The 15,334-nt window shown below is 41.8% G+C and overlaps 1 protein-coding gene across 1 annotated transcript in view; it reads right to left on the minus strand.

The window, feature by feature from the left end:
* The window catches only part of ADAMTS20 (ADAM metallopeptidase with thrombospondin type 1 motif 20), a 294,657-nt gene that overhangs the window by 61,888 nt on the left and 217,435 nt on the right, over positions 1 to 15,334 (minus strand). Inside the window, exons 29-30 of the mRNA XM_030215611.1 lie at positions 3,121 to 3,288; positions 206 to 379 (exon numbers count right to left, since the gene is read on the minus strand). Of these exons, the coding sequence (XP_030071471.1) occupies positions 206 to 379; positions 3,121 to 3,288 (342 nt within the window). The remainder of the gene's footprint in view (positions 1 to 205; positions 380 to 3,120; positions 3,289 to 15,334) is intronic.

Here is a 15,334-nt window from a genome sequence, read left to right on the forward strand (position 1 = left end):
TCGGATAATTGACCTGTGAGTGTGTGTGTGTTACTGGGAAGACAGGATATCTATCAAATATTAGCCTTCACATTTCAGTATCTGAGTATAACAATAAAGCTTCATTACACAATTAATCAGACAACATTTCTCCAACAGGGATAAAACAGGAAAACATCCTTTTATACAGTAAAAACAATTGCATCACTCCTAATCCAACACTTACATCCTGCCAGTTGTCTGCAAGCCATTGATACTGTACGCAGTCAGGCATCCAACAATACTTTTTATCATCTGGGCGAATAGCAAAATTGCACATTTCCTCATGCACTCGACCTTGACCTCTGAGTCTACAGAAGACAATCCTTTGCTGGAATCCAGTGCCACAGGTGACTGAACACTGTAAAAAAACCAAAACAAAACAGAAAGGCATTTCAATTACAGCAGCACCCCTCTATGTTTCTGTTTCTTAGCACACTGAAGGCCCAATAGCCAAAACCATTTATCTGGATAATGGCCACTTTATCCAGATAAATGTCTTAGCTGGAGATGACTGAATTTTTAGTGCCACTATCCAGATAGTGTAATATCCTTAGAGAATACCTACACACTATCCAGTGGAATGAGTGTGGAGCCAGAAGTTATTTTGGTTAGCAATAATATTCAGGCAGTAACCAGATAACTATCTGGATAAAATTAGGAAGCAAAAAATGCTGACCAAATTTTATCTGGTTAGCTATCTCGATAGGTGCACTGGAATGGGTAGACGTGAGTCACTTGTTTACTCTTTCCAAAAATACTAGGACTAGGGGGCATGCCATGCAGTAAGAGCAATCTTACCACATAGCCATGGCTATTTTCAGCCTTTTTACCCGCTGCGGAAAAAAGGGACACAGTGTGCAGCATAAACAGCCCCCACCACTAGCACAGGGCCCTTTTTACCATAGCTTAGTAAAAGGGACCTTCAAATAGGTAAGCAGAGTTTATGGATTGAAAGACCCAACATGGACCAAGTTTCGGCAATCTGCCTTTATCAGGGGTCTAAATCATACAAAAAACAAAAACATTTTTTTAAAAATATAAAAGAATAATAATTATAAAAACACAAGGCCCAATATTCAGCTGGCAGCAATCAGCGTTTTACTGACTGCCACCGGCGCTAAACCCGGAAATTCAAAGCCAGGCCTCGTCCAGATACCTGAGCTGGCTAACACATAACCAGTTAAGGGCCTCTTTTCCCAAACTACGCCAGTGATTCCTGGCTCGGTAATGTCGACAAAACCCATTCAGTTTCAATGGACTTTGTCAGGAATCACTAGCATGGTTTGGTAAGAGAGGAACTAAGTGCAATATTCAGCACTTAACCAGCTGTGGCACTCATTCTGAAAGCAGAAACACGTCTCAAAAGGCCTAGATAGATGTTTTTCTGCCGAATCTGCCCAAGTCGCCATAACAAACAGAAAACATCCAAGTGGGCGTGTCGCACAGAAAAAGATGTATGGAGAAGGGGTGTGCTGAAGGCATGCCAGAGGAGTGCCATGGGCGGCGTTACAGGATGAATGTTTTCTAGCAACAATGGATAGCAGGGCGATGTCCTGCGGTGAAAATGAAAATGTCCCAATTTAGACCTGCTCTAAATGTGAATAAGCCACAACCTTTCTTTGGACCCATTTGTGCTTTTGCAGGTAGGTGGATTTGGTGGGGGGAGGGTGGAATTGGAGGTGGGTGAAGATAGGAATCAGGGGTGTCCAACCTTCTTTATCGAGGGGAAGATTAGGAAACAGAGCTTAGGGTGGAGGGAGATCAAACCTTGGGGGGGGGGGAGGGGGAGTTGACATTGTTGATGGGGCTTTGGGCCTGCCAAGAGGGGGGCTGGAGGGGGGGACACAGGTTTCGGAGGCCACCACCATGATGTGTGGGATTATGGGGGCTACACATGCCCTGTGCAGCACATGCATGGCAGATGCTGGGCACATTCCCTGCTTTGTGGCTGGTGTAAATGGTCACACCTAGGTAATGAGCACATATATATCCTGTTACATTAGTATCCTATAGATTATATCCAACAGTTGTCCTGTTATAGAATTGTCCTTTTAATGTATTTTATAAAATATTCAGTGCTGCTTGAACCTTTCACAAAATACTGGGTTGCTTTTGTATGGGTGGACTTATATGTCCATTTTTCCACTTAAACAACCTATTATACAAAGCTATTTCTTAAGATCTTTTCAGATCTATGTTTCTAAAAGTCAAGAATTGAATACATGAAGAGAAGGATTATTTTATAAAGAAATTTATTTTGCTACAATTTTTTTCAATTAGTATAATTAGCAATAAGATACTTCATTACAACAAGGTTTTGATTTGTCAAGTCTAATGTTCATTGTCAGAAAACTACCATAGAACACCATCATATCTTCAAGTTATAAAATACTCAAAGCTATACATAACTGGAAAAAATGCATAGTCATTTACAATCTTAGGGCAGCAAACCTTAAGACTGAGAATACTTACCCACATTTCTTACAGTTCTAAAATGATGTACAGCAGTTACATGCAAAAATTCCAATCTGATGCTTGAGAATGTTTTCTAAACAATCTACACGGACCATCAAGAGTATTCACATTTCAAATTACATTTTTCACAGCATATTGAATGCTGAGGCCTACAAATTATTTCCCCTTTTGCAAAAGGCATGGAAACCTGAACTCTCATGGCCCAGTGTAACTAAGGGAAATAATTTATATTCTTCTCTGAGAAAACCTCCATAACCATTTGTTCTCCAGGGAGCAGAAGCCCCACTTTTTATATCCTAGAAGACTATTATTCACTGTAATATACTATACAGAATACAGAAGCCTTGTGCTCCCTATTGGCCAAGACCTCAGTCTACAAAAGGCCTAGCATGACTATAAATTAAATCTTTTCTACTTTCTATTCAGAGAAAACTGTACTATCAAAAGACTTTCATTTTGTGCTCGTAGGAACCTTTTTTCTAAAGAAGCAGTGAACACTTCAGGACTGGCCCACACTATCATGTTATCTTGCAGCAGCTTTGTTAAAATATATCAGTTAAAGATATGGAACTTGTTTAACAAGAGAAAGTGGTGCAACAGATAACTAAGAGAAATACTACATACCTCTGTCCACTTGCTGGCTTTCCATGAAGGACACCTATCAGCTCTACAGATCTTGTGGGTTCGTGGCTTTGGTAAATGCCTACAGTTCTCTTCCTCCAACTGATCTTGGTCCTTGTTAACACAGTATACATCTCGGTATTTTACACCTTTCCCACAGGTAACTGAACACTTTAAAACAACAACAAAAAAAGAACCATTAACTACATTATACTTGCTCATCTTTTGTTACAGTTTTAATAGTAGTCTAGAAATCAATATACCTAAATTAAACATTCGTGGCTGGCATAATGCAATTACTATTTACATATATCTTTGTAGTCAATGTAAAAAAGGATCTATATATATAAAACTCACCCTCAACGTTCAATTGGCTGCTGACGTCATTGAAGCCAAGGTTCGTATGTTTGAAGCTCTGAAGCCTCAAAAATCACAGTCTTTGGGCCCTGCCCTCGCGTCAAACGTTATGACGTTGAGGGCGGAGGCGGAGCAATTCACCCACATCGACAACGGGTGGGGGGGGGGCCACAGGAAAACCTTGCTAGCGCCCGTTTCATTGGCTCCAGAAACGGGCCTTTTCTTACTAGTTTCTACATAAGACACGTTTTTCTCCTTTCTAGAGTGTGGTAGAAAGAAGCATTTTAGAGGAGTAGATACTAAGCTACAGTAAGATATCACATTTTACCAAAGGTTATTTTACTGTGGAAGTCACTAACCTGGAGTAACTCAATACCACAGGTTAGAAACCTTCACAGTAAATGAGTAACACAACTTGCATTCAATATCCCAAGTTGTGTTGTTTCTGGAAAAATGTTCTCAGGTAGCTATTTAAAGGGCCAGTGCATAATACCATCACCCCCATTCCCAATCATGCAGCCCTAGGCAAATCCCTCCCCGGAACATGATCTCTCCTTGTTGCACTTACTGGGGCTATTTCTGGTGTCTAGGAAGCAGGCATGGGTACCTGTCCATTATTGGACTATTTAAACTCTAGTGGTAGTACCATAAGGTAATATCAAGGGATTGACTGGTGCCATTTTGGAGTCAGAGCATTTCATAGCACTGAATCTGTGTTATTAATTCTGACATCAGATGCTAAATATCTTATGGCAAAAAGAAAAGAGTTACTATTGTTCCAGTTTGACTTACCTGCTACTTTCGATACAGTGGACCATGAGATTTTACTGTAGAAATTGAGTCTGATTGGTATTTCTGGTAGAGGTTTTCAGTGGTTTAGTGAATTTTTGTCTAAAAGACAGTATACTGTCAAAATGAAAAATTTCAGTTCCTTGGGCACTGCCTTGTGGGGTCCCACAAGGGTCCCCTTTATCACATGTGCTATTTAACATCTATATGATCTACATGGACTTTGGCTTTTCCTCTTTGGGAGTGATTACTCATATGCAGATGATATGCTGCTACCAGTTTGGGAACACCTGTCTGATACCATTTCGAAGGTGGTTAGTTGTATGAGCAAGATCAAGCATTATAGTTCTATTCATGGGTTCAAATTAAATGAAGATAAAACCAGGTTGCTTTGGCTAGCATGTAAGGGTAGTATTGTACCTATGTATCCTTCTCTTTCTAAGGATTTTTCCCTTAAAATTGACTCAACTTTTAAAATTTTAGGGGTTATCTTAGATTCTTCTTTAGAACCTCACGTGAACCATCTATCACAAATTGTTTTCTTTAGATTAAGTCAACTACGTTGTATTCGAAAGTATTTTGATAAATATAATTTTACTACCCTAATGCAAGCATGTATTTTAAATCATTTGTCCCTGTTTACTAAGCCGAATTAGCGGCTGCCACACGGCAGTGCCGACACAGCCCATTTAAAGTGAATGGGCTGTGTCGGTATTAGTGCATGAAAGCCAGTAGCAAGGCTCCGTAAACAGAGGGGATTGGATTATTGTAACGCTTTGTACGCTTCTCTCACATATAAACTTTGTTTTAAATTACAACTGCTGCAGAATGCGGCAGCCAAACTTATCTTGTATTTGAAAAGATCTGACAGTCCAAAAGCAGCCTTAGCTGCTTTACACTGGCTCCTGATTCGTTACAGAATCTTTCTCAAATTGGCATGTTTAATTTTTAAAATGTTTGATAGCACTGTACCATAATATTTTTTTCAAGTTAATCTCTTTTCCTTGTGCTCGTGGACTATCGAAAGTCAGGGATCCGTTTCACCTTTTATTGCCTTCCTTCATTGGTATCAGATTTAAACAGATTTTAGAATCATCTTTTTTGTTTTCAGGCACCTCAGTTTTGGCTTTCTCTACTCCAGGTTTTACGTGGGTCTCCTAGTTATTTATTTATTTATTTTTTTTTTAGGAAAAAGCAAAAAACATATCTATTTATAAGATTTTTGTCCTAATTCTTTTCTGCTTTGCTTTTTTTGGTTTCGTTTCTATTTTCTTTTTGTTAAACCACTTTGAACCTCTGTTCAGAGGGAGTTAGCAGTATACAAGAAACATATCACATCACATCACATTTTAGAAGCATCAACATCTAAAATATCGATGGATATTTTAGAACATATTAACTATCCAAAAGGCTGACGATTTGCTGTACAAACACAATCATTCAAAGCAAGTAGTATTAGAACAATGATAAGTTTTTCTGCAGGGTACCATTGGTACAAAAGTTGTTTGTCGCTCCTGAAAAAGCCTGAAGTGAAACGGTGATGCACCGTAGAGTGTATTGGCAAAGACAATTAAGATAAATGCCCGCCAACTGAACATGTTGGGAATTTTAAGATAAAAGATATAATTGAAAAAAATGTTCACAATTGAAGAAAGGTGAATTGATATGAAGAATTGATATGAAGAATCAAACATATAAACGGCGAGTGACCGAACTCACTCGCAAATGCGCAGTAGAGACTTCCCTCTCTGCCCCGCCCCCACGTCAATACGTGATGACAGGGGTGGGACAGAGAGGGAAACTGCGCTCCCCCCCCCCCGAGGTCGCCGCCACTGGTAACCCCCCCCCCCCCCCGAGTCACCGCCGCCACCCCTCCACCCGGCCCGGGCCCTCTGCTCACAATTAATTCAACTTACATCGCCGCAGCACACAGATCAGCTGAGCTCCGGTCGGCCTTCCTTCCCTGCCTGTGTCCCGACCTCGCCGACGGTATGTCACACGAGGGCGGGGTACAGGCAGAGAAGGAAGGCCAGGCCGACGGGAGCTACTACTACTACTTAACATTTCTAAAGCGCTACTAGGGTTACGCAGCGCTGTACAATTTAACATAGAAGGACAGTCCCTGCTCAAAGAGCTTACAATCTAAAGGACACGTGAATACCTGAATATATGTAAACCGCTTTGAATGTAGTTGCAAAAAACCTCAGAAAGGCGGTATATCAAGTCCCATTTCCCTTTCCCTAAAAATACAAGAACTAGGGGACCATAGTGCAAAATTATGGAGAAAAGATCTCAGTACGGCTCTGGATATAAGACTTCACCAACAAAGGTGATATCACAGGTCAGAAAAATCCATATCAGGTGCAAAATATTCATCATAACCCCTCACAAAATCAATGCTGCAATTAAAATTTTTTTTTTCTTGAATGTGGAGATAAGAAAAGTGGGTGATACCGTGTTTACTACTGCATTTGTGAAGCAGAGACTCAGAAGCAGGCTGCCTATTGTGGGAGGTGCTTTCTGGCATCACCAATCGTCTTCCTGGTTTGAAATTATGTTGTGAAAGATGGTAGATGATGGCTGAGGAAAGCCTTCCCCCAGAGCAGGCTACTGTAAAAACAGGAGCTCTGCAGTTCTAATAAATTGTGTAGGCTGCTATAAAAACTGGGGCTCAAACAGTTCTAAAGTAAGTGCAGGCTTCAAGTGAGAGTGGGAGCTCAGCAGTTCTGATGAAAGCAGAGCCTCAGAAGCTGATCTGCGTGCTGCAGCAATGTAAGTTGAATTAATAGTGAACAGAGGGCCCGGGCCGGGTGGAGGGGTGGCGGCAACTCTGGGGGGGGGGGGGGGGGGGTTACTGGTAGCGGCGACCTCGTGGTGGGGGGGGTGGGGCCTTGGAAAACCCCCATTCCAATAGTAGCCCGTTTTACCGGGCTCAACGGCTAGTTAAATATAAAAAGAAAAGAGCAAGGAGGTTTTTAAGGAACCATGAGGAAGCTGCTCAGTTGCTAGTCCAGCAAGTTGCAAGTGGGACAGATTCTGAGCTTCCAAAGTCTTTTTCCACCTTTTTAGAAATATCTTCATAGAAATAATTACTTAGCATTGTTCTAATACTATTTGCATTGAGTGGAGAGTGATTGTACTTTAGAACACACCCATGGGTATTTCAGAATGTAACCTACCAGTTTATGTCAGCCATTTTAGAATCCTTTACATCTATGCAGTGTTGCCAGGTGGGAAATTTTTTTCCCACCCAATCCAGCACAAAAACCGCCCAAAACCCGCCCAAACTCAAACCCCGCCCCTGACACCCCCACCCCCGCGTCATCACCCCCGCCCCTGCCGTCATCAACCCGGCCCCCGCCGTCACCGGCCCCGCCTCCCCCGTCACCGGCCCCGCCTCCCCCGTCATCGGCCCCGCCTCCCACGTCACTAACCCCGCCCAAAAACGTCACTAACCCCGCCCCCCGCGGCCGAAAAAGCCGCACAAAAAACCGCCCTGAAGCCCAAAAAACAGCCCAAAAAACCGCAACCCGCCGCGGGCAAAAATTTCCCGCGGCGGGTTGCGGAAAACCGCCCAATTGGGCGGTAAAACCGCCCACCTGGCAACACTGCATCTATGTCTCATCAAGCTGTCACAGCACCTGATAACATTGTTTTCAAGCAGGACAAAAAGAACTGAGGGATTAAGGGGGCAACCACCCCTAATCCCTCCAGTGGAACACTGCACAAAACAAGCAACTTTCTCTAACCCAGACATCCCCAGTGTAAATCCCGATGTTTATTTCGAGGAATATGTACATTTGTCTTTTGAAATAAGGAATGGATGTGAATCTTGCCATATACACATATTCGTGTTTTGGCTGTGAAAATTCCAGATTTCTAGAATCAGGTTTCAGATGTGTATGCAATATAGGGCTTCTAAACTGAGTAAAGGGGTGGGGGAGGAGCAGAATGAAGGTTTGCCTGGAACACAAAATATTTCTGCATTGTTCCTGTAAATCTGTTAGAAACATAACAGCATGTCAAAAACAATGCAGAGAAGCCACTACACAAATATTTTTAAATGTCTTTAGTCCTACTTAATGTAATAGCGAGGAATACATATCACTTGCAGAATACATTCAAAGTGGAAAAAGACCAAGGGGGTCGATATTCAAAGCGGTTTAACCATCCAGAAATGGCTCCAGGATGGTTACATTGCCTGTTCGGAGATAACCACTAATTTGCAGTAGCACTTAACTGGTTTGTGCCGCTGACAATAATCGGATAGTGTCGAACTGAAAAATGGCCTGTTAAGCGCCAATATTCAGCACTTAACTTGCCAGGTTAACCACAAAAATAGGACCACATAAAAGTCAGTCCAATCTTTATGCAGTAACCCATAGCCAGTTGAATAACGGAAATTCAATGCCAGTGCCTGGATATGGACCGGCATTGAATTTCTGAGTTTAACAGCAGCAGCAGTCAACAAAATGCTGATTACCGCCGGCTGAATATCGGGCCCTTAATATCCACACACATTTTTTTGCCTTGACGTATATTAAATAAAAACACATTTCAAAGGCAGGTTTTGATGTTGGAAGACTTCAGACATCAAAGGGTTCCACAGATAAACTTTAAAATGAGGAAAAGCCCTCAGTAATACTCTGAAAGCTCGTGTTTACTACAGTGACTAAAATGTAAATAAAATGTGTGCACAGAAAAAGTGTTTCCAAGCTGCACCTTATCTCTGAGGATTCCTTCTCTTATCATGTTTTACTAAAAAGAAAGACACTCCTAGGAAAAGCCACTTGGATTGAGAAGATATCCTTTCTACAGCAGTGTTTCCCCAAGTCTAGCTCTGGAGTACCCCTTGCCAGTCAGGTTTTCAGGATATCCATAATGACTATGCATGAAAAAGATCTGCATATAATGCAGGCAGTATATGCAAATCAACTTCATGTATATTCATTGTGGATATCCTGAAAACCTGACTGGCAAGGGGTACTCTATGACTGGACTTGGGAAACACTGATCTATAGTATATGGCTGGATGCATTCCCTTCCTCCTGAGACTTTCATCTGCCAGGCATAGGTTACTCAAAGTAGTTCATCTCTGCAGACACCAGGCACAGCATTGTTGACTCCTGGAATGATTTCAGGATGCAAAAGGCTGGATCAAAACAGTTCTGTCCTCTTAGAAAATTTCAGCTTGCAGAATTGTGATTACTGAAGTACAGCACAAAGCTCAGAAGGTAAGCCTAGTCCTCAAATTACTATTTATAGTATGGTAAATCATAAAAAGAGGAAGACCAATTGATGTCCATGTACCTAAGTATCAAGGTAATTTCAGTTTTACATTTCCTTTTAGGCTTAAGCAAGATTCAAACCAATACTGTTAAATCCTATTGTACAGTATATTTTTGCAGAAATAAGGATTGACATGAGTTATGGGTGATATACAGTTTATAGCAGTATAAAATTTATCCCCATTACATAATTGTAACTAGTGAAAACCAGAGGTTATGTGCTTTTCCGTTATCTTTAGAGTTGTTTCATTCGAAATGTGTGCAGCTAGGATAGACCTTAAAATCTATTTCTTAGGTAATTCATAAATGCTGTGGCAGATAATGCACACTAATTCCCGTTAGTGCATGCTAACATTTAGAAAACATGTTTTACAGTGTATGATTTAGGGGCCCTTTTACTAAGCGGTGGTAAGCACTAATGCGTACTTACCGCACGCTAAAATGCGCTACCACAGGACGCGCTCAGGCGATCTGCAATAGTTCTGGGATCGGCATGTGCCAGTCCAACACTAAAAAATATAAAATAGTTTTTAGAGTCCGGGCATGTTGGGGGGCAGAGAATAGTCACGGCCTGCGCTAATCGGTTAGCGCAGGTAAATCGCCACACACTGACAATTAGGGCGGGGTTAGGGCATGAGCCCTTACCGCCTACAAAATAGGTGGCAGTACGGGCTCACACATTAATGGCCACATGCTAATTGGGAAATTAGCAAACGGCCATTAGTTAAAAAAAAAGAAAGAAATTGCAATCATTTTACAGCCACACTAAAAGTGGCCTCAGCGAAAATAGTGCAGGCTACTTTTTAGTACAGCTTTGTAAAAGGGCCCCTTTGCACAAGACTTTCTTTCATTTAAAAAAAAATGGAAAAAATGAATCTAAAGGGAAGAGAGCTTATGAGATCACCGTGTCTATGACTGTGTGTGTGTGTGTGTGTATGCATGCGCACACCCATATGTTACCCCACCCTACTCTCCAATAACATTTATGTTTAATGTCCTGATGACATTAACCCCCCTGTTTACTAAAGCTTAGCTCAAGTTATCTGCAGCAGGGCCCATTTTATTCCTATGGGCCCTGCTGCAGATAACTCGAGATAAGCTTTAGTAAACAACCCCCTAAATGATGAGGATATATCAAGAGACTTGAAGGGGACCCTAATGATTTATTTTTTTTTTAAATCTAGATACACATCTGGATGTGTGTACACCTGTGCATCCTGAAAAGTAACCTCAATTAGCACTAAGTGGAACTTTCTGGTAAATTAGTACTTTTTCTAAGATAATGCGAGCACAAAAATATTCCAGATCTTGGGTATTCAAAAGTTATTCAATAACTGGAGAAGTCTTCAGCCCGACAGACTGTCTCATTACTTTTTACAAGAAAACAGAGAGCTACTTGAACCTTACCCTTCAAAGTATATATATATATATATATATATATATATATATATATATATTTATTTATTGACAAGAACCCTCTTCATATGAGTGGAGAAACAATTTTTGTTTTGTTTTACATACACCTTATATCTATTCAAAAAACTAAATGTTGTAGAAGAATAATGCCTATGAGTTTCCTATATTACAAGATATTGTGGGTTAGATTGATATCTTGAAAGTATATGGGCCATTATTCAAAATGAATGCAGAAGTAAAGAAATCTGCATTAAAAATCTACATGACATACATCTGAGGCTGGCAAAACATATTTTGAAAGATGTTTTTTGAGGGTGGGAGGGGTTAGTGACCACTGGGGGAGTAACAGGACGTTATCCCCAATTCTCACTGGTGGTCATCTGGTCATTTCGGGCACCTTTTTGTGCCTTAGTCGTGAGAAAAACAGGTCCGGGTGAAAACGTCCAAGTGTTCGTCAAGGACGTCCTTGTTTTTTTTGATTATGGGTCAAGGATGTCCACGTGTTAGGCACACCCAAGTCCCACCTTCACTATGCCTCCAACATGCCCCCTTGAACTTTGGCCGTCCTTACGACGGAGTGCAGTTGGAGACATCCTAAATCTGGTTTCGATGTTACCGATTTGGACGTCCCTGGTAGGACATCCATCTTCCGATTTATGTCGAAAGATGGACGTCCTTCTCTTTCGAAAATGAGCCCTCTAGTTTCAGGGCTTCTTTCATTTTCATGGTTCCCCATTCACTTGTGGCCTGTTGTATCACTAATTTATTTCCTCGATGTCTTATTTTCTTTCCTATATTATTTTTGTATTCTAATATGCTTTTCTGGAAATTCTTTTAAAAATGTCTTCAGAAATACACAATAAATCAGTGCATTCATGAAACAGAAACTACATTGTCATCTGAAATGCATCAGAATAAATTGGATTCTTATGTGACATAAAATCAACGGCAAGGGATTGTTTTGGCAGGCACCCTTCTAGCTCTCTAATCTGTGCCAGGAGGGTGTTCAAGGCAGGACTTGGGCGTTCCTAAGACTTAGACATTTTTCAGCCATTATGGAACAAAAAAAAAAACATCCAGGACTAAAACTTAGATGTTTTGAGCTAGACCTGTTTTTATAACGAATAGCTGCAGTGGAAATTGAACCCACTTCCCCAGGATCAAAGTCTGCTGAACTAACCACTAGGATGCTCCTTTACTCCACACAAGAGATGCCCCAAATGACCAGATGACCACTGGAGGGAATTAGGGATTACCTCCCTTTACTCCCCCAGTGGTCACTATCCCCCTCCCACCCCAAAAAATGTAATTAAAAATATTACTTGCCAGCCTCTATGTCAGCCTCAGATGTTATGCTCAGGTCCATTAGAATAACATGCAGGTCCCTGGAGTAATCTAGTAGTGGTGCAGTGCACTGCAGACAGGTGGACCCAGGCTTCTACCTCCCCCTACTTGTTACACTTGTGGAGGAAACTGAGAGCCCTCCAAAACCCACCAGAAACCCACTGTACCCACATATTGATGCTCCCTTCACCTGTAAGGGCTATGGTAGTGGTGTACAGTTGGAGGTAGTGGGTTTTGGGGGGGGGGGAGGGGGGGCTCAGCAGACAAGGTAAGGGAGCAATGGTGAGACGTGTACCTGGGAGCATTTTATAAAGTCCACTGCAGTGCCCCCAAGGATGCCCTGCTTTCTTGGGATGTCACTTTTCCACTATTCTACCTGATGCCAAGCTTTCTATTTTTTTTTTTTAATAACACCTGAGCCTTGTGTCTATTGTTTATCAGTAGATTTGGGCTTTGAATTCACATCTATAGATGAAAAGGAGGTCTCATTACATATATCTAAATACCAGAGTGCTATTTTTCCATACTTCATAGCAAGAGTGTACATTCCCTAATTACCTGTCCCAATGCAACTGAAGCTTTTACCTCCTCAGTGCACGTAAATGGTTTCATCCCTGTGTGGATTCTCTGATGCCATGTGAAGCTTTCTTTCCAACCAAAGCTTTTACCACACTCACGACATGTAAATGGTTTCACTCCTGTGTGTATTCTCTGGTGCATTGTGGTGTTTACCTTCTGACCAAAGCTTTTACCAGACTCTATGGTTTCTCTCCCGTGTGGAAATTCTGATGCACTTTCAGATTTACATTACAACCAAAGCTTTTACCACACTTAGAACATGTGAATGGCTTCACTCTATTGTGGATTTTCTTGTGTATTTTGTACGTTTTGCATTTGGATGTTTTTTGTTTGAAAATGGACCAAAAAATAAAACATCCAAATCACAAAACGTTTTTCCAAACAGCATTCTGAAAAGGAAAAGAGAGACTTTTTTTTTTTTGTAGAAACTGACCTTTTCTTTTCTGATTTTGGACGTTTTACAAAAAACATCCAAATTCAGACTTCATATCCAAAATGCCCCTTGTGCATTTGACTTGCCCAAAGTCACAAGGAGCTGCAGTGGGAATCAAACCCATGCTGCCAGGTTCAAACCCATGTTACTGCAGGTTCAAAGCCCGCTGCATAAACATTAAGCCACTCCTCCTCTATTTTGGACGTTTTGCATTTGGACGTTTTTTTGTTTGAAAATGGACCAAAAAATAAAACGTCCAAATCACAAAATGTCAAAAATACAAAACGACCATAGTATTTTCGAAAAAAAAGATAGTCATTTTTCTATTTCGAAAATGACCTTCTTTCCTGTTCTGGATTTGGACGTTTTGTGTAAAACGTCCAAATTCAGACGTAGACGTCATATTGAAAATGCTCCTCTCTATGACTGAAAACTTGGCAATTCTCTCAATGGTGGGTGTGGAGGCGCATTTTTTATATTACATCTAAATCCGACTTTAGACGTTTTACTCAAAACGTCCAGAGTCCGAAAAGCGAATATAGCCATTTTCAAAACAGCAAAATGTCTTTTTTTTTTAAACGACCACATGCTAGATGTTTTTGTGCTCTGTGCGTTTAACCTTTTGGTACATATTTGAAAAAAAAAACCCATACAATTGAAAACACACAAAATCAAGCCATTGGGATGTAGGAGGAGCCAGCAGTCTTAGTAGACTAGCCACACAGACATCCCAGAAGAGCAGTGGGGCACCCTAGGGGGCACTGCAGTGGACTAAATATAAAAGCTCCCACATACATATCTCACCATTCCTCACTGTTTCCCCTTACACTGAATGGCTACACCACTACAACAGCCCTTATGGCTGCAGGGGTCACCTATCAGTGGGCACAGTAGGTTTTTGGGAGTTTGGGAGGGCTCACACATTCCACCACTTGTAACAGGTAGCATGTAATATGGGCCAGGGTCCCCTTCTTTACAGTGCACTACATCGACCACTAGGCTACTCCAGGGACCTGCTTGCTCCTCTAATAGGATTTATTTATTTATTTATTTATTTATTGCATTTGTATCCCACATTTTCCCACCTATTTGCAGGCTCAATGTGGCTTACATAGTTTTGTTAAATTACGTGGAGGGGCATAATCGAACGTCACCGGCGATCTATTCTGGCAGCGCTGCAACAGCTGACCGGAACCGTATTTTCGAAAAAGATGGCCGGCCATCTTTTTTTTCGATAATACGGTTTAGCCCGGCCAAATGCCTTGGATGTCGCCGGGTTTGAGATGGCCGGTTTTGTTTTTCAGCGATAATGGGAAAAAATGCCGGCCATCTCCAACCCGGCGACATCCAAGGCATTTGGTCGTGGGAGGAGCCAGCATTTGTAGTGCACTGGTCCCCCTTACATGCCAGGATACCAACTGGGCACCCTAGGGGTCAGTGCGGTGGACTTCAGAAACAGCTCCCACATGCATAGCTCCCTTACTGTGGGTGCTGAGCCCCCCAAACCCCCTACCCACAAATGTGCACCCAGTAAAAGTGATCCAGGGACCTGCACACACTCAGGCCTCTAGGACTTGTTGCTGCTGTATAACCTTGGCACACCAGTTGACACCTGAAGACTAATGTCTTTGAAAAAGTGCTTTATTTGAATAAGCACCTTTACTCACAGTTAACTGCAGATCAGAGGTTGTGCCTCACTGGCAAAGAGTCTCCCTGGTACTGAGATTAGCAGTAGGTCAGAGCTGGCAGAATGCTGTACAGTGCCCTCTATCAGCAACATTCAAGGTAATAACGTTTTCTAACGTGGGTAACACATGAAAGGGATCTAAAACTGGCTTACAAAAATGGCCACTACCTCATGGACTACCGGAAACAAAACAGGGCACACTCTGACCCAGTTAGCAGGGGGGGAAAGCACCATGGGAGTAGAGCCCAGTACCCTACACCCACCACAATGCATTGCTGATGTGACTCTGCAGGGCATCTAACAGAAAAGGTGTCACACTCACCT

Source organism: Microcaecilia unicolor, chromosome 10, assembly GCF_901765095.1.
Source record: "Microcaecilia unicolor chromosome 10, aMicUni1.1, whole genome shotgun sequence".
Classification (NCBI taxonomy): Eukaryota; Metazoa; Chordata; class Amphibia; order Gymnophiona; family Siphonopidae; genus Microcaecilia; species Microcaecilia unicolor.